We start from the raw sequence: 17,485 nt of genomic DNA, 5'->3' as shown, positions 1-17,485 counted from the left end.
AAACCTCCAGCAGAACCAGGCTCACTGTGAACGGCCATCTGCTGAGGCCGACTGGGGTTCAAGAAGACAGAAGCAGAGATACAAAAAGCAGCTGTAAAAGGCGGCCCCATCCAGGAAACACACAGCCAGGCAGACGAGCTCCAAGCCAGCTCCCATGTCAGAGGATGAAGAGAGCACATCCAGCCAGTCACAGTTAGAGAAAATGGACTACACTGAAAAACAGGCCGATCTCCAACATCTACTGTATAAACAAAGGTGTTAATGGCAGCAGCACAGCTGGAGTCACAGCCGAACAGGAACAGATTAGGCAGCTACAATGAGAAAAAGCAGAACTAACAGAACTAACAGATTCTGCAGAGTGGGAGAATAGAGATAGAATGAAGCAGAATGATAAAATAGGGGTCCCTATGTCACTATTCCAACCAGCATTCTTTCATTTATTTATTGATATGAAAGTATTGTTCATTTTATCTGATTTAGGCGTTCTTTGTACCTTGGCTGTTTATTGAACTGGTTTTGATTACAGTGAGTTTTATGGAAAGCTGAGTTCAGATTCCTTGTTTGTGCCTAACAGCACCATTAAAGACAATCACAATTATGACAATCTAATTTGTTAAAAATACACACACAAAAAAAAAAATAATAATAATAATAACTCAGGAATGTGAACATGGCAGGAAGTGAACCTAAATGTCAGGAGCTTTTAAAAACAATATAAAAGATAAAAATAACACAAATGTATTGTTTAGAATGAATATTCAATTGTCTTTAATAGAAAAATACAGATATTAATAAAGTAAATCATCTGTTGTTTACATCAGTAAGGAGCTAGGCTGCTTTAGCCTACATCCCAAAGCCCCGTCCTTCCAGAGTGCAGGAGGTCAAAGCGGAGGAAGGGAGGATTCTCTGAGCTCGCTGCCCTATGAGGTCTTGTGTCATGTGGCCAGTTTTCTGGACAGTCTGTCCCTGTCGCAGCTGGCCCTGGTGTCGAGGCTCATGAGGCAGGTTTGTTCCTCCTTGCTTCAGGAAAGAGGGATGGTCACCCTCTGCTGGGAGAAGACCAGCTCCTCACATGGGCCAGCCAGGTGGAGGGCAACACGAAAGGTAAGGGATGAATGTTGATTTAAAGAAGATAATAAACTAAGTTAGATAGTATTAAAGTATTGAATCTTAGAATCAGACTCTTATTAGTGGTACTCTGCTGTTCTTCAGGTGTGGCAGTTCAGCTCCCTGTTTTCTCCTGTGGACTCCTGGAGTTTCACAGATGTCCCGTCCATCTCTGAACATCTGAAGGTGTGTCCCTACAATGAGATTGAGTCCAAGACAGGGAAAATACGCTTGCCACGTGTTCTGGAAGAAATACAAACCAACAAGAGCTGCAAAGGTCCCTCGTTGGTCACACTATTCCAGGAGAAGAGGATCATGATGTAGCAGCTCATGTTGCACATCAGATATCTGCGGATGTTAGATGCATGTTATCTCACTTTTTCCATTAATTCAAAAATGAGTTTAAATTGATTCAATGTTTGACAATGATGCACTTTCAGGTATTTAAAGATGTATGCTGTCTATGTTTGAAATAAAACAACTAAAAAAAAATGTCACAGATGCTGTTTTTATTTTGATGATTCACTTGCAGTAACAAGCAGAGGATAGAAACACAGACTGCAGGTTTATGCTCATGTTAGATGTTAGAGGGAATTATTTTAATAAGGGGAAATATGTAGAATTAAATAAGGGAATTATAAAAATTAAGAATAAGATTTTACAGTTCCCAATAAACAAAAAGAATCATATCCTCCAGGAATCTGAGCCTGTAATTTATCCTTTTTTGAGTCTGTTAGGCTTCATTTTTTCCTCCACAACAGCACACTATTAGTATTTTTAGTATTTAAACTTTGCTAAGTGTCTGAATGACAGCGGCCACCTCTGGTTTTGTGTGGTGCTTTGTTGCCTGTCAATTCAGCAGTTCAGCATCGTCAGCCTTTCACCATCCCCTGGCTTTGGGGAACAAAAGACCACACTGCCTTTCTATGGGATGATGAGACTGAACATGACCGGCAGAGCTAATGAAACTCTTCATTCACCAGAGGTACAAAAAGGGTGACTTTTCACGACATTTATGTGTTCTTATCAGATCAAAATAGTGCACTTTGCAAAGCTACAGGCCTAGATAATGCAGGTTAAGGAAGGACCAGTCGGTGTGGAAAAGACCTGCCTTCATTTATCTGCTCAGATGAAGGCAAACTGACGCTGGACAACATATTTAACTGCTTCCACAGGAGTGTTGGACTGTATTAGTTTATATGTGCCATTACAGTTGAAAGTGAAATGTCTGGGACCAAAGCACGTAAGTTGTTTATTTCTGCGTCACAATTTTTCAACAGCCGCAACCCTTCTGTCCTTTCTGCAAAGCTCATTTTCTTTAAGATGTAAAAGAGTTCATTTGCGCTTTGACAATAATTTGTTCAGCCCGTGGTGAGCTTACAGACTCTGATCCCGAAGACAAAGAAGAACTGACAGCAGTGGTGTGTCTGGAGACAGACCTTCGAGATGGACAGTAAGAGGAATTGTGATGATTTTAGAATTCAAAAGTATTTTATAACCATTGTGTCTGCCTACCAACATGTGCCAAAATGTCCCTTTATAACCACAAAAAAGAACAGGAAGAATAAATTAAGTAAAAAATAGAAATAAAAAGCAATCGAGCATGCTGTTCATTAGACTGTATATATTTTGAACATTTCAGCCAATCGTAGCTTTGTGTTGTTGGGATTAAGGCTAAATGTAGACATGCTAACAAGTTTTGACAAAATATGTAAGCATGCTGAAATTTGTAGGCAAACTGACAAGTTAATCCATCTGTTGTCTACATGGCTATAACCATTAGTCACAGGGTGAGAGGCAAGATAAAACCCTCGATAGATTGAAGGACATCCCAACCTAACCCAAAAATAGCTCCCAAAACAGGTGACAGTCAAAATGTAAATGGATCAAAAACCACGAGCTGTGCCTACTGGCTAGGCTTTATCCTCATTATGGTAGATGAGAGGAAGGTCACATTACATCACACCACTGGTCACCAGTAAAAAAAAACACCGAAATACAAAAACCTTTAGGCAAATGACTGTCCCTCTAACCTGCAGGGTCCATTTCATCTTTTTTTAGTTGAGATCCATGTCCTCAGAACTAGAGGGGCTGAACTCAACTGATTCACACTTGGCAGTGAACTGCTCCAGTGGTATGGAGAGGTTAGGGCTCTATGACCGTATGACCTTCAGAGTTACTGTCAGACAGGTGGACAGTTCCTCGATTCCAACCTTCTAAATTAGGCTGGTAGGTGTTGCTGCAGTCCTCCATGCAACATACGAGATTAATGCCAAGTAGCCCTAACGTTAGCCTTTCTAGGCAAGTTTTGTCCACCCTTTACATATTGGTATTTGACAAATTTTCTTACTGTCTTGGTAAGTGATAAACATCCCTAGACTTGTCAGACTCTATGTATGACATAGAAATTGGATGAGGGAGATCCCTAAGTGCTTCTCCCACCACCTGACAATATCCTCAGTCAAGGGGTCATCATGGTAGCTGACTGAAGTCACATAACATCCAGTCTGTCTGGCCCCCCATCTGTCAACTGATTCTGCAGTACCTGGACCAACCAATCCCATTGGGATCTGTCATATTAGCCTCTAAATAGAACATTTATTATGGATGTAATACGATGCTAACAACTCTACCTGAAACATCTGAAGATGCCAACACATCCAGCTGACACTTGTTAGCATGCCCTTAGATAGACTGTATGTCTATGTTGCTGAATTATTCTAGCCAAAGCCATTTTTTACAAAATGGGTTTATTGTAAAAATGTAAAAAAAAAAATGTAAAAATATATTATACATCTGTATGACATTAAATAATTCCTCAAAATTAATTATCTATGAAAAAATAAAACTTTTTTTCTACAACTGATGCAAGACCAGAAGTTTTTACATGAAATGTCTAGAATGTTAAATAAATTTCTGACTAAGAAAAGCCAATTTTATCTATTTTAAATAAAACGACTTTTGACTGTAAAAAGATTGAGGGAAAGGTGTCTAGAATCAGAAATAATTTAAGTGGGTTGCTCAGTTTTCATGCTTTTTAACTGTCAAGTTTCAGACAATGATCCCATATGTTAAAAGCCATTAAAACTCAAAACCAAGGCCTGTCCTGGATGTTAAATTAGATCTGGGTAAAAGGGTAATTGAGCTGCAGTAAGCTGTATAAATGGTGCGATATAAGTTATTTAATAAGCAGAGGAGAACTAAATAACATAAAATAAATTCAGTTCTGGATAATGTGGGAGACAGCTCTCTGGAAACAAGTTCAGTGTTGTTTATATCTGATATTTAATCTATCTGTTCTTCATATTAGTGCGGATAAAACCTGTTGGGTATTATTGAAGTGTAAATTGCGTTAGAAATGGTGTTTTATATTGTAAGAAATCATTTTTGTGTGAGTTTAATTTACCATAGTGGGCCAATAGAAAATGAAAACATGGGGTAGTTGGAGGCTACATGAAACTAACATTTGTATTTTGTTCATGTGTGATGTGAGGATGATGGAAGTTGACATCGGAGACCACAGTGTGCTGTTAACACGCTGTAATGGCAAATATAGTGCCATTGGAAATCAGTGTACACACTACGGTGCCCCACTCAGCAAAGGTAAAAAAAAAAAAAACAAAGAAAAAGAATACATATTTATTCACCTAGATCCATGTCTTCTTATGTGTTTAATCTATAGTAAATGTTGTGCATTTTAGTGTGTTTTAAAGCAGTCATGTTTTGTTTTCTGATCAGGGGTTCTTTCAGGAAACAAAGTGCGTTGTCCTTGGCATGGCTCTTGTTTTAATGCCGTCACAGGAGACCTGGAGGAGTTTCCTGGCATAGACTCATTACCTTGTCACAAGGTATAAACCAGAGGGATGGATCCACATTTAGCTCAACATTTGCTGGGTTTCTAATTTGACCCTTTACTTCTTTTCAGGTCAGAATTCAAAACAGCAAAGTGTATGTGTCCATAAACAAAAAGGTTAGTGAGTTAACTCTACCCATATCAGAGGATCGCTGTTTTTTTTATTGTTCATGTTGATGAGGGAGTCAACGTTATCCTTTAAAATGAAAAATATTTATTTTGACTCAAAAGCTGGCCTAAGATCTACTTTCTTAACACTGATTATAGAAGTATGTTTCTTTCCTTCACAGATTATCTTACATATCAAATTTATAGCTCTACACAACTAAATTATGTTGAAATTATTTCTTATGCTCAGCAAAAATATGTTTCTTTTTTCTTGACAAAATGTAAAAGCAATCAACTGAAAACATTTGACTGTAAAACTACCTTTTCAAAAGGCATTTAGGTAATGAAACTAATTTTCAGTCATCCTAGGGTGGCAATGAATGTGTTTGGTTACAAAAAAGTTTTGTCAGAACAAAATCAAAATAACTTCTAAAGTTGATGGCTGAAGTTTGTTAGATAAAGTCATTATAAAAATAAGCCCACTATTGACATTGGCAGAAAGGCTGCTCAGCAAAGAAGAGGCCATTCCTCCAGAAGTAACACAACAAGACAAGCTACAGTTTACAAAGATATATCCTGTGCTCTAACAAAAGAAAAAAATTACATTTGCAAAAAGCCATAATCACTATTGCTAAATCTCGAAGACCATACAAATCTAAGATTATCAAGAGTGACGCAATAAAGAATTATTACTGTCATTATAATATTTTGTTGAAACAACATGAAGCAAAATAAAAAATTGAGAAAATAAGGATGCATAGAGGACTGCATTCAAAAGAATCTAAAATACCCTCAGAAAAATAGAAATCATAAACACTCCAAGAGGAGAAATGAAAGAAAATGAATGTTTATTTATTGTATTTTTTAAGGAACTCAGGCTTCAGAAACGATTGCAGCGTATGGGAACTGCAGTACCGGGAGTGAATCACACAATTCTTCTACTTGGAGGAGGTCAGTGGGCATTGCTGCTGATTTTTTTTTTTTGTTGTTGTTTATAAAGTGCAAGAACAAAGTTATGTAAAACAATGCGGCAGACATAGAAATACACACAAAAAAAAAACTCATCAAAGAAATAATTTCAATGAAAATCAGTAGTCATTACATTTGTTTCGCTCAAATTTAAAACCATATTACTCCAGTCTTCTGACTTCTAGTCTCTGACATGTAAACCTGGCTATTTCTTTTTAGAAGAAATACATTTTATTTTCAAAGAAACATTTGGATTCAATCATTAACCAATTAAATGAATTAATGCTATAGAGCCTGTATGATGGAATAACATTTAATCAATAAAATCTCGATTTACACTTAAGCTAGATTTGGTATTCTTATTGAATAATTTAAAGTTGCATGTTAACAAGGTGTCATCTAACTGTGGATGTTGGATCTCAGGAGCTGCATCGCTGATCTGTGCAGAGACTCTGCGGCAGGAGAACTTTGGCGGCAGAATCATCATGGTCTCTAGAGATGACCTTTTACCTTATGACAAAACCAGACTCAGCAAGGTCATTGAAGATCACACCAAATACCTGAATTAAGTACACTTTATGAAAAAAAACCTTAAGAGACGATGAATATGCAATAGAATAGACAGTAAAATGTGCTCATTGCATATGCTACAGGTGATGAATGTGCTGAGTGATACTATTGTGCTGAGAAGGATGGAGTTTTTCCATCAGTACGGCATCGAGGTGTGGCTCCGGAAAGCAGTGAGTATCTCCCTTATCTTGCTGCTGTGTTTTATCTGATGTGAACTAATCCCTATAGATTAGTAGCTAAAATAAAGGTTTGTTCTAATTTTAAGTGTTTGTTTTATGATGCACAAAATCTGATATATAGCTATGATTTAAACTAAAGGTCATATGACATGTTAAAGCTGGTTTGTGCTATTCAAAGGCAGTGTCAGTGGACACAGAGAAGAAGACAGTCACATTCGATGATGGTTTAGTGCAGAGCTACGACCAGCTGCTTCTCTCAACTGGCTGCAGGTACAGACACAGATTCATCTCATCTAAAGGAAACAAAACAAACTTTTTACTAAACTGTATTATATAGAATTATTTTTTTATGGTTAGCCAATCATTTTTCAACTTATTTGCCCTACTTATGTTACATTTGTCCCTAATTTTGTGTAATAGACCAACACATGAGGTAAAATGAAATTATTAAATGGTAATCTGTCCACTTAGAAAAAGCAGTCAAGCAAAATTTTCTCTGTAAAGTCCAACAGTAGCTGATGAAACTGTACATTTTGAACAGCTGAGACCGTTATAGCCTCCAAACCCTACCCTGCATATTAACCACACTACTATTCATTGTTCAGAGCAAAAGGTCTGGATGTGCCGGGAATTAATCTGGACAACATTAAGATGCTGGAGACACCAGAGGACGCTCGACAAATCCACGCTGCCTGCTTGGGCTGCAACATTGTCCTTGTGGGAACTTCCTTTGTCGGTACTGTGGCTGAACTGTGAAACTATTGCCTTTTAAAATGTAAAAACACAAAATTGCTTTAAACTTCATTATGAAGCCCTTTTGTTAAGGTATATCTGTGTAATTTGAAAAAAAAAAAGTGCAGAAATTTCAATTTTCATAATATAAAGCCTTTGGAATTATTGTACACAATTTCCAAAAATGCTGCTTAGTAATTTAATGTATTAGTATTCATGCTAGACAAAGATCTCTCCAACCTAATCAGGTATTGTAAATTATAAACGTTGTCACTTAAGGATAGTGTTTTTATATCTTGTACGTTTGCCTCAGTTGTCTACACACGGACATGTTCTCTTGTTTTCTTAAGCCAACTGTTTGGTGAGGTTTATTATGATGATATAAATGTAATATAAGAGGCTTTTTATTTTAAATGGTGTACCAGTCCTGTTCAAAAACAAACCCATTGCTAAGAAAATTAACCATTTTAAAAGCACAATTATTATTCTTTATGTAGTTTTCAGATTTACTATTTTCTGTCACGCTTAATCCCAGTTGGGGTCATGAGGGATATTGCTGCCTATCTCCAGCTGTCTAAGGCCGAGAAGTGGGGCACACCCTGGACAGGTCGCTAGTCCATCGCAGGGCAACACAAATATAAACAACTGTTCATGCACACACTCACACCTAAGGAGAATTTAGAAAAGCCAATTAACCTAATATGTTTTTGGGCTGTGGGAGGAAGCCGGAGTACCTGGAGAGAACTCACACATGCACAGGGATAACCTACAAACTACATGCAGAAAGACATCAGGCCAGGAATAGAACCCAGAACCTTCCTGCTGCAAGGCAGCACAACTACCCCCTACCCCACTGAGCAGTACCCAATTTTTTTTAGATTTACCTATGAAAAAAAATCCTGTATTTATTTTTCAAAGTTTTTAAATAAGTTCTGTCAATTTTAGGGCTTTTTATTTCTCAACATAGTTTGCAGATCATATATATCTTATTGATATTATCAGCTGTCTTGTCATTTTCTACATCACCTTCACTGCCTATTTCAGGCATGGAGGTTGCATCTTACATGATAGACAAGGCCTCTACTATCACAGTGGTGGGGAGCAGTGAGATGCCTTACCAAAACACTCTGGGCCTTGAAGTCGGGAAAATCACCATGATGGTGAGGGAGTTCAGTCTCATATCCCCTGCTCTTTTTTTTTAGTGGCTTGTACTGAAATTTCATTTTCTGCAGATGCTGTCGGAGAAAGGCGTAAGATTCTTCATGAATGATCATGTGACAGAGATCAAAGGCCGCAATGGGAAGGTAAATCAGAAAAGGGTCTCATTATTATCACAAAAATGAACTAAAAGAAAGCATATTTAGTTTTTTTTTTACTTTTTAATAAGATCACACATGAACACATGTCTTTCTTTTGATGCTTTTTCTATTAAAGGTGAAAGAGATCGTGCTCAAAAGTGGTAATGTTATCCCAGCTGATGTCTTGATTGTAGGTATTGGTGAGTAAAATTAAGATGTTATTATTTCTTTACTCTTAACAATAAATGCATCAGTTTTTTATAAGGGAACCATAAATTTAAACAAAAAAACTTTATTGAATTATGTTTAGTATGTTTTAATGTCTAACATCAGAGCAATAAAAACAAAACACGTCTCTTCTGATGTCTGGTCAAATCTTTCTTGTATGTTGAGGTGAGTTTTTTTTTTTTAAAGCATTTTTAATAAGGTTGTGAGATTATTTTTTAACATGGAAGAAAAGGCATGTATGTACAAATTATCCTTCAAATCAGCATTCATACCTAAAAAAAAAAGAAAAAGTTTATCTTGAATGAATGCATGGAAAAAACGGGCAGAAACACGTGGAGCTAATCTTCATTAGCTGTTGTCATGGCAAAAATTAGGAGAACCAGCACTGATGCATGATTTAAAATAAAAAGATGCTTTACTACATATTTTGGGATAATTTTGGATCATCTTGTTTAAGTGTTATGCCTCTTGTTTAAATTAATTCAAACATTTTAAAAGTGGTGATGTAAAAATATGTTCTAATTTTTTGAATATGATAAAGTTTTGTAATGAGCTAATTTTACCTGAAGATATGTTTTTGTGTAGTAATTCATTTAACTTTTGACTTAACAAGGCCAAAATGTCAACATTAGATCTCTAAGCAACAGACAGCTTCAGGACTGATTTTAAATCAGATTTTGCCATTTTAAGCCTGTTCTTAAAAAAATAGGGTTTTTTTTAATATATTTTTTTGCTAAATCTACAGTTTGTGCCAAAGATGGCAAAGAAATAAACATATATCAAGTACATTTTCTGAGTAATAATTAATAAACAGCAGGTCCTGATGCCGGTGCAGTATCGAAGGCCTTAAAGGAACAGTTCCCATTTCCAAAACATGACATTTCAGAGTCGTATGACTTAATAAAGACGGTACATAGACCTCAACACTTCCTTCACTCATCCTCTTACTTTTTTATTTTGAAGAAAAGCTGCAGGATAAGCAGGCAGGTCAGCAGCCAAATAGTTCATATAGTTTAGTGAAGAGTAACAAAATGAGATCTGGATTAATTATATTGCTAAACACTGTATAACAGATTAAACTGACTATTTCATTGAAGCTTTCCTCTTGTTTACCTTTTTTTTTTAACCAGGTAGCATCCCAAACTCAGAGTACCTGCAAGACACTAATATACAGATGAACTCCAAAAAGTTTGTTATAGTTAATAAGGTAGGCTTTTTATAAACCACATTAAAGCACCATGTGTCTTTATTTATTGCTAACTCAGCACCAATCTTTCTATGATTTATGGTTTACTGCTTTCAATTATTTGGTTATCGACAATCCAATTGGCCAATTCACAGAAATAATCTTGTTTCCCCTTTTACAGTACATGCAAACAAACGTCCCTGATGTGTTCTGTGCGGGTGACCTGGCCTCCTTCCCTCTGGCAGTGGCCAAAAACCAGTTAGTCAACATTGGACACTGGCAGATGGCACAAGCACAAGGTAGTGGCCTAATACGGAAGCAACACGCATGAATTCTCAAAGTCGTCGATGGTTTATTGTTTCAATATTATCCGTTCCATTAATGTCTGTGTTGGATCATTCTTAGTCCTTTAATGGGGCTGAGATCATCTCTGGAGGTGTGGGAAAAAGTTTCAACAACTGTTTGACATTAGCTTTTACGTTTTTGCTTATTATGACTACAGTAATTACAATTTCATTCAGTTTATATAGCGTAATTTCATGACACATGTCATCTCTAAGCACTTTACAGAAACAATTCAACTAGATCACACAGTCAGACTAGTTTAAAGTTTTCTATCTAAGGAAAACCAGCTGATTGCATCGACTCATTGACTCTGCAGCATAACTTCACACTGAGCATGCATGCAATGACAGTAGAGAGGAAAAATCCTTTTTAACAGGAATAAGCTTCCAGCAGAACCAGACTCGGTGTACTCAGTGGGATACAAAAAAACAGACATACAAAGCGAGCATAGAAGCACTGATCTATCTAGGAGATGGATGAGACTAAAAAGGGAAGAAAAAATAAAACTGTCCCAACTTTATCATGTGTTTCTCTTCAGGGTGGTGTCACTGCCAAACAGGAACAATAACAACACAGCCTTTAGTCTAATCTAGTGGGATTATATGGTATATACCGAGAGAGAGTGAAAATATTGTTTTTGTTGTTTGTTTTACTCCTAAAAATTGTAAAACTGTATACAGCATTTGTGTTTAATCCACTTTATTGTGAATCCCTTGAACAAATACAGCCCAACTAATTGCCTTCAGAGATCATCTTATTAGTGAATAAAGTTCATCTGTTTTAATGTAGGTATTAATCCAACTTTCGTTTACTTTCTACTATATTCAACATCCCTTAAATGTATTTTCCTCAGTTTTTTTAAGCTTGGTTTGAACTTCAGGTCGTCATCATGATGTGTTGAGCTGCAGCTCAGTGATTTGCTACATAAACTGGCAGACTTATCTAATAAAGTGGCCTCTTGTTTCAGATTTACTTGCTTTTGTCTTTCCAACAATAGCTGCACCTTCTGCTATTGTTGCTTCATGTTGAATATGTGTTTCTTATTTCCTCTGTTGCTGCCTTAGGGAGGATAGCTGCTCTGAACATGCTCAAGAAAACAACTGAACTCACCTCAGTTCCTTATTACTGGACCGTCCTACTGGGTAGAACCATCAGATATGCAGGTAGGCAAACAGACTCATCAACAGTTTGTTATTGTGTAATCTTAGAGGCGTTCATAGACGCATATTATCCAAAAGCTGTTCATAACACAACAAAACTATGTATATGAAGATGAATACAATCCATTATGGATTTCCGTTCATATATTTCAATAGGATTATTTTATATGCATGTAAATAAATGATAAATCTGAGATTGTTTTTCAGTGTAAATTGTTCAAATTGAACAAGCTGTGGTCTTTTTCAGGTTATGGGGAGGGATACACTGAGATAATTTTGAAAGGAAACCATGAGTTTGAGGAGAGGAAGTTCCTGGCCTTGTACATCAAGTAAGTTAAGGGGATTAAATCTGCTAATCAAACAAGAGAAACTTTTAGCTCTATAAAAATGTTTTCTCTTTTTTTTTTTGTTACTTAAAGAAATGATGAGGTCATAGCAGCAGTGGGCCTGAATTATGATCCTGTGGTGTCCGCTGTGGCTGAGAGGCTCCTATCAGGGAAAGTCATCACCAAGAAAGAGGCTCAGTATGAAAAATGTTCAAATCATTCATTTCTTTCTATGTTTGTTTGTTTCTTGCTTTCCCTTCTTCAAAGGGAACAAAAGTTTTAAATAAGGAAGCTACAAATCAACAGTTTTTTTCTCTACTGTGTTTGACAGATCGGATGATCCCAGCTGGCTTCAGGTTACCTGATCTGCATCAAATCATCCATGAACAAGCAGCCACAACATCTTCTGTCTGCTGCAGGGTTCCAATGAAGGACAAGCTGTCTGGAAACAAAAATAGTTCATAGTTCTGTGTTTTGGAACTAGTAAACTTTTCACAATGCTGTCTTCCATCAGGGAGTCCAACACAACTGATACCTCAAACAGATGCAGCTTTGGGACTTTGTTAGTCCTCGTATTTATCTGTTTTTTAACCTAATAAATTTTATCTACATGGGAGTGTCTGAATAGTGTAGTTTTAGAGTCTTGTGTCATGGTGTAAACTTTGCCCTGGGTATGTTTTCCTTCTAAAAATGCAGCCTTTGGAGGGAATTGCTGGTAAAATATCAGTGGACTTGATGGCAGATGTGTCGTGCATGGGTCAATAAGTAGCAGAGCGGGCTTTGGACGGAGGGGATTAGCAGAACAGAGGGTAGGTGGTCAGCTATTTGAAACAAAGATGCTGAAATAGGCAACAGTAACAAAACATCACCGTTGGGGGGGTGGGGCATGGCCTGCAGGAACCTAAAAACAAAGGCGCTGTGTTACAAAAACTTCACCATAAATGTGTTTTACTTCCATTTATTAGATAAACTGTCTTTACCTGACAAACATAACAGTTATCTTTATCTATTTGCTTATTTATTTCATACAGATTATAGCTAGTTATATAGTTTCAGGGACACAAATATACATTTTAACATAAAAAAGACAATAAGTTGTTTTATTTTCATCTTCTGTATTTTAGATCAAAGTTATAAAAAGTATGATTTACATTAATGTATGCAAATTGTTGACAATAGCCATGATAAAGATACATTCCCCCAAAAAATTAAAAACAAATAAATGATTGGCCAATGGAGCAAGTCATTCAACCTGTTAAGACAAAATAATTATCGTAAGAGACCATACAATCCAATTCAGCATGAAAAAAATAGATGTTCTCCCTGAGCAAAAATAAAAGCTTATTTAACTTTGATAATAAAGGTGTCTGTGCTGATTTGTCATGAATCCAAATTTTTTTCTTTCATCATTGAAAAACAACCAGTGTTTTCTGGACTCAAGCTGGTTTTCTTTATGTTTATCACGTGAAAACTATCAGGTGGTGTCCTGCTGTTTGATTGGATCAAGGAGAACGTATCTATGCTGCCACCTGGTGTCCGTCTAGGGTATTGTTCCACCATTTCTGACACAACTGATTGGACATAAACAAGCTGGTGGTGTCAATTTTCTACTCCTGCCACATGTTCTTAAATCGATATAGTTCTGGACTTTGACTAGACCATATGCTTTAACCCAGACCAGTACATTATAGCTAAATGTTTAGTGGCATTGTCCTCTAAGAAAGTTCATCTCCAGCCCAGTCTCAGGTTTTTTTAGTCCACCGCTTAGTTTCACCTTGGACACAATGTGTTAGAGATGTGTATTGTTTATTGGTCCACCATGTAAACAAAAAAACTGCTTTAGTCACAGCTGATCGGGGTGCCTTCTGCTAAATGTTTGCCATTTCCTTTACAGTCCCTCATTAAGGCCTGCCCCGACATATGGCTGCTATCAAAATCAAAAAATACTCAGTCTATACAGATAAAGAATAACTTTTTAAAGTGAACATTTGTCTCTCTGCTCTCTTCCAAAAAGAATAAATTGAAAATATATAAGTATAATGTTTGCCCACCTAAATTATTCGCTAAGAAGTCGCTTTAGTACTTATTTCCATTTCAATTAACTTCTTGTAAGTTATTGTTTTTTCCCAGATAGTATATTTTTAGCCAAGCACTAAGGTAAAAACAGTCCACCACCACCAACCCTAGTAAAGACATCACAACTATTAAAGCACCGGTGAAACTAAAAGCTATTTTAGCAAGTGAAAAATTTTTCAGAAGACCTAGATGATTGCTTTTTCTCCTTTATAGTGGAAACGATGCAAAGGGACACAGAAAAATAAACTCAGGACTGGTATTTTCTTTTTTATCTCATCCAAATTATAATTTTAGCATTTAAACACATTTTTCTGTGTGAAACTATTTCTTTAGTTTGACAACCATTTGGTTAAATTTAAGGGGCTCACTTAATCATTGGCTGTTGTCTTGCATTTAATTATTTCCTTCAAGTGTTGAATTGTTTAAGAGCATGAGCAGGACTGTGGAAATCTTCTGATTCCGATATGCCGATTCAGAAGAAAGAGCTCCAGAGGTTCGTTTCAATGCATGGCAAAAAAAAAAAAAATACAGCTTGTTTGTAAAGTCAGTGTTAATTTGTGGTCCAGTGATTCCTAAAATGATAAACATTGCAAAGCCCTAATTTACTACTTAACTACAGCACCAACATTTTTTGTTTTTTATTAGTTTGCTGAAGTCTTCCGTTCTGCTGGGTTTCTTTCAACAATGCCTCTCTGTGTGTGATGTAACGCTGTCGCCTGCTGGCTCTATACCGCTCCAGCCTCTTCGCCTCTTCCTGCGGGTCCTGCAGCTCTCCTTCCCACCTCAGGCTCTCCCTGGCCTGGACGCTGAGTTCCATCACATGTGCAGGTTCTTTGCTGTCACTGGCTGTAGAAGTCTCTGCAACAAGACTTTTTGAATCTTTTAGTTGTTCTTCGTTGCTCACTGCACGGCAAGGGCAATGATCTCTGGCTTTTTTACCGGCAGCTCTGAGATCAGGAAGTTGAACCTGACCTGAATCCTGAGGGGGCAGCTGGGGTATTGAAGATAATCTCTCAGGTTTCTCTGCAGGCAGGCAAAATAAACATATAATCTGTTGAACTCGATTCCTCCATAGCAACACATACTTTCTATTCCATCTTGTCCACATTTTATCTCAGGTCTTTTCTTTTTATCTAACCATCCTAACAGTGCTTTGCAAAAATATTTTTACTCTATACTCAAAAACAACATAAAGTAAGAGGTTTGCTTGAGAATATTAATATATTAAAGGTATCACAATGGCCAGAAAACACAGCAGACAGGTTAGGGATGGAATCATGGGAAAGATTAAGATATAATAAGGCTTTGATTTTTTCCTTGGAGCATTGTTTTATGCCTCACAATAAAAAATAAAAATAAAAAAAATAATAGAAAGGGAACAGCACAACTGCACAAGCACCAGACCATGATGCACTCATGATTATTCTAGTGAAGCTATGGAAGAGTGACAAGAATAAAGCAGATGTAGAAAGAACAACAAACTAACAAAAAAAAAACAGATTTTTTTTTTAAACCAGGTTATTTCCCATGAAAAAAAAAAAAACAACTTATGTTCTTTACTGTATATGCAATAGGAGTAAGAGGACACCAATACCACACATCACTCCCAATAAATAAATGTGAAATGGACACAGTGGGAGCATCATGCTGTGTGGACGGACGCACCTTAAGGAATGTGGGAGATTGTCTGTGTTCATGGGGTTAAAATCACAAATATCTGAAACTTGAGAGGTTAATGGAAGATTTAAAGCTTTCCTGTGTCATACTGTGTAAAATTCAGGTGGGAAATGAAGTTTATTTGATGCATATTCAGTATGTTAGAAACCCTAGCAAGAACTAGTAGTTGATTAACAATTTCAAATAAAAAAAATTCAACAATTTTTTGACAGGTTGTTTACATTTTAATTAATTAAATAATTTTCCTAATTTTCGATAGTGTAATAAGTTTACTTTAGCAGAAAAGGTATTCAGTTATTTCAAAAGATTTTGGTATATAAATATGTCATCCATAAAACTAATATAATGCTATTCATGGTGTGCTTTTATTTTGTAAAGTGGGATATTACGCATATATGTTTAATACTTTCTTGCCTCTAAAGATAAAATAAAATATTACAATATTTACCTTTTAGTTTTTGGTCAGTAGCAGAAACCTTGTTCTTCTTTTTCTTCTTTTTTCTATTGTTGTTCCTGTCTTCTGGCATGATTGGTGCTAGATTTCAAGATGAAAGAGACACTAATTTAAAACACAATCTAATTACTTAAATGAATGTGACACTTTATGTTTTTACCGCATCAGCCTGTGTTTGTAAATTTCAGCAGAAGCTGCCGCGCTGCAGCTTCTTCTGTTTGTTCCGGAACCAACGCTTCACCATGGCAACAGGACACGCCCCTCTTAAAGGGGAATGCCGTGTTAGAGAAAGCTAACAGTACTAAGTTCATTTTTGTTTAGTCCATTTTAATGTCCACTGAATCATAACTTAAATTGTGATAATCTGATATGTGAAATCGATATGAAATTATCATCATTAACAAAGTGACTAAACCATTATGGGGCTTGATCTCACAATTTCCTGATGTGGACGTTCCTGCCTTTGCACAGAAGTTATAGGAAGATGAATAAATCCCAGCTTTATTTATATGAGGCATGTGAGATATGAGTTGATATTAAGACTATTTAATTGGCCTAAATTAAATAAAAAAGATTTTTTTTTTACTATAACCTCTAATAGGGCTGGATAATATGTCTTAAAGTCGTAGGGAAATAATATTTAAATTTCAAATCATTCCGGCTTAAACATGTATATAAATGTACTCTTTATCAAAAGATATTGTCGCAAAACTTAGAAAATTTCTATAAAAAAAAAAAAAATCCTGTCTTATTTTATGCAGGCCAGTTAGTTATACGTCAGCTTGAACACCTAAATTCGACCAATCATATGTCAACGGTCATCTGTCAATCAAACTTTTTCGGTCATCTTGATTCATATGTTGTAGCTAATATAAGCAATGGTTGAAATAAGAAATAAGAATCATTAACTTTACCACTGAGTTCCGTCCCAGTGTTAACAGGGATGGACGTCTGTGTCTTCGGCAGACATAGAGTCAACAGAATTGGCAGCGTTGCGAGGCAAGGGCTCAAACATGTACGTTCTGTAAGCCTTCTACACCAAATGAAGCTTCTGCTGTTCTGGCGTCCTTTTCCACAACACCTTTGTCCCCGCTTTCCTCCTCTAAATAACAAATGTATGACGGAGGAGACTCATCCATGACCTCAGACACAAAACTTTTCTCCTCTTGCATGTTTCCGCTGTCCATAGCATTTCTAAGTCACCAAGTTAATGCTAC

At 36.5% G+C, this 17,485-nt stretch overlaps 3 protein-coding genes across 4 annotated transcripts in view; 2 read left to right on the top strand and 1 right to left on the bottom strand.

Annotated features, from left to right (window-relative positions):
• Positions 1-1,538, top strand: part of LOC107084193 (F-box only protein 40-like) — a 6,825-nt gene extending 5,287 nt beyond the window's left edge. Inside the window, exons 6-7 of the mRNA XM_015373904.1 lie at positions 822-1,104; positions 1,213-1,538. Coding sequence (XP_015229390.1) covers positions 822-1,104; positions 1,213-1,431 — 502 coding nt within the window. The 3' untranslated portion in view covers positions 1,432-1,538. The remainder of the gene's footprint in view (positions 1-821; positions 1,105-1,212) is intronic.
• A 526-nt stretch (positions 1,539-2,064) lies between these two features.
• On the top strand, positions 2,065-13,142 carry LOC107084192 (apoptosis-inducing factor 3-like). The gene is made up of 19 exons (XM_015373903.1): positions 2,065-2,350; positions 2,473-2,560; positions 4,601-4,710; positions 4,846-4,955; positions 5,033-5,077; positions 5,938-6,019; positions 6,461-6,573; positions 6,691-6,777; positions 6,965-7,056; positions 7,392-7,522; positions 8,563-8,678; positions 8,751-8,822; positions 8,953-9,016; positions 10,175-10,251; positions 10,412-10,529; positions 11,640-11,738; positions 11,983-12,064; positions 12,155-12,259; positions 12,393-13,142. The coding sequence occupies exons 1-19, from the start codon at positions 2,332-2,334 to the stop codon at positions 12,424-12,426; spliced, it is 1,644 nt and encodes a 547-aa protein (XP_015229389.1). The 5' UTR covers positions 2,065-2,331; the 3' UTR covers positions 12,427-13,142.
• A 1,332-nt stretch (positions 13,143-14,474) lies between these two features.
• LOC107084198 (chromosome unknown open reading frame, human C17orf97) lies at positions 14,475-16,489 on the bottom strand. Of its 2 annotated transcripts, XM_015373910.1 has the most exons (4): positions 16,429-16,489; positions 16,263-16,349; positions 15,077-15,160; positions 14,475-14,995 (listed from the first exon to the last, which is right to left on the bottom strand). In XM_015373910.1, the coding sequence occupies exons 2-4, from the start codon at positions 16,339-16,341 to the stop codon at positions 14,751-14,753; spliced, it is 408 nt and encodes a 135-aa protein (XP_015229396.1). In that variant the 5' UTR covers positions 16,342-16,349; positions 16,429-16,489; the 3' UTR covers positions 14,475-14,750. The 2 variants fall into 2 exon arrangements, with proteins under 2 accessions (XP_015229396.1, XP_015229395.1); XM_015373909.1 differs by having other exon boundaries at positions 14,475-15,160; positions 16,263-16,442.
• Positions 16,490-17,485: the final 996 nt, after the last annotated feature.

This window comes from Cyprinodon variegatus, unplaced genomic scaffold, assembly GCF_000732505.1.
Source record: "Cyprinodon variegatus isolate N-32 unplaced genomic scaffold, C_variegatus-1.0 Scaffold94, whole genome shotgun sequence".
Classification (NCBI taxonomy): domain Eukaryota; kingdom Metazoa; phylum Chordata; class Actinopteri; order Cyprinodontiformes; family Cyprinodontidae; genus Cyprinodon; species Cyprinodon variegatus.
This window is presented reverse-complemented; position numbering and strand designations above follow the sequence as displayed.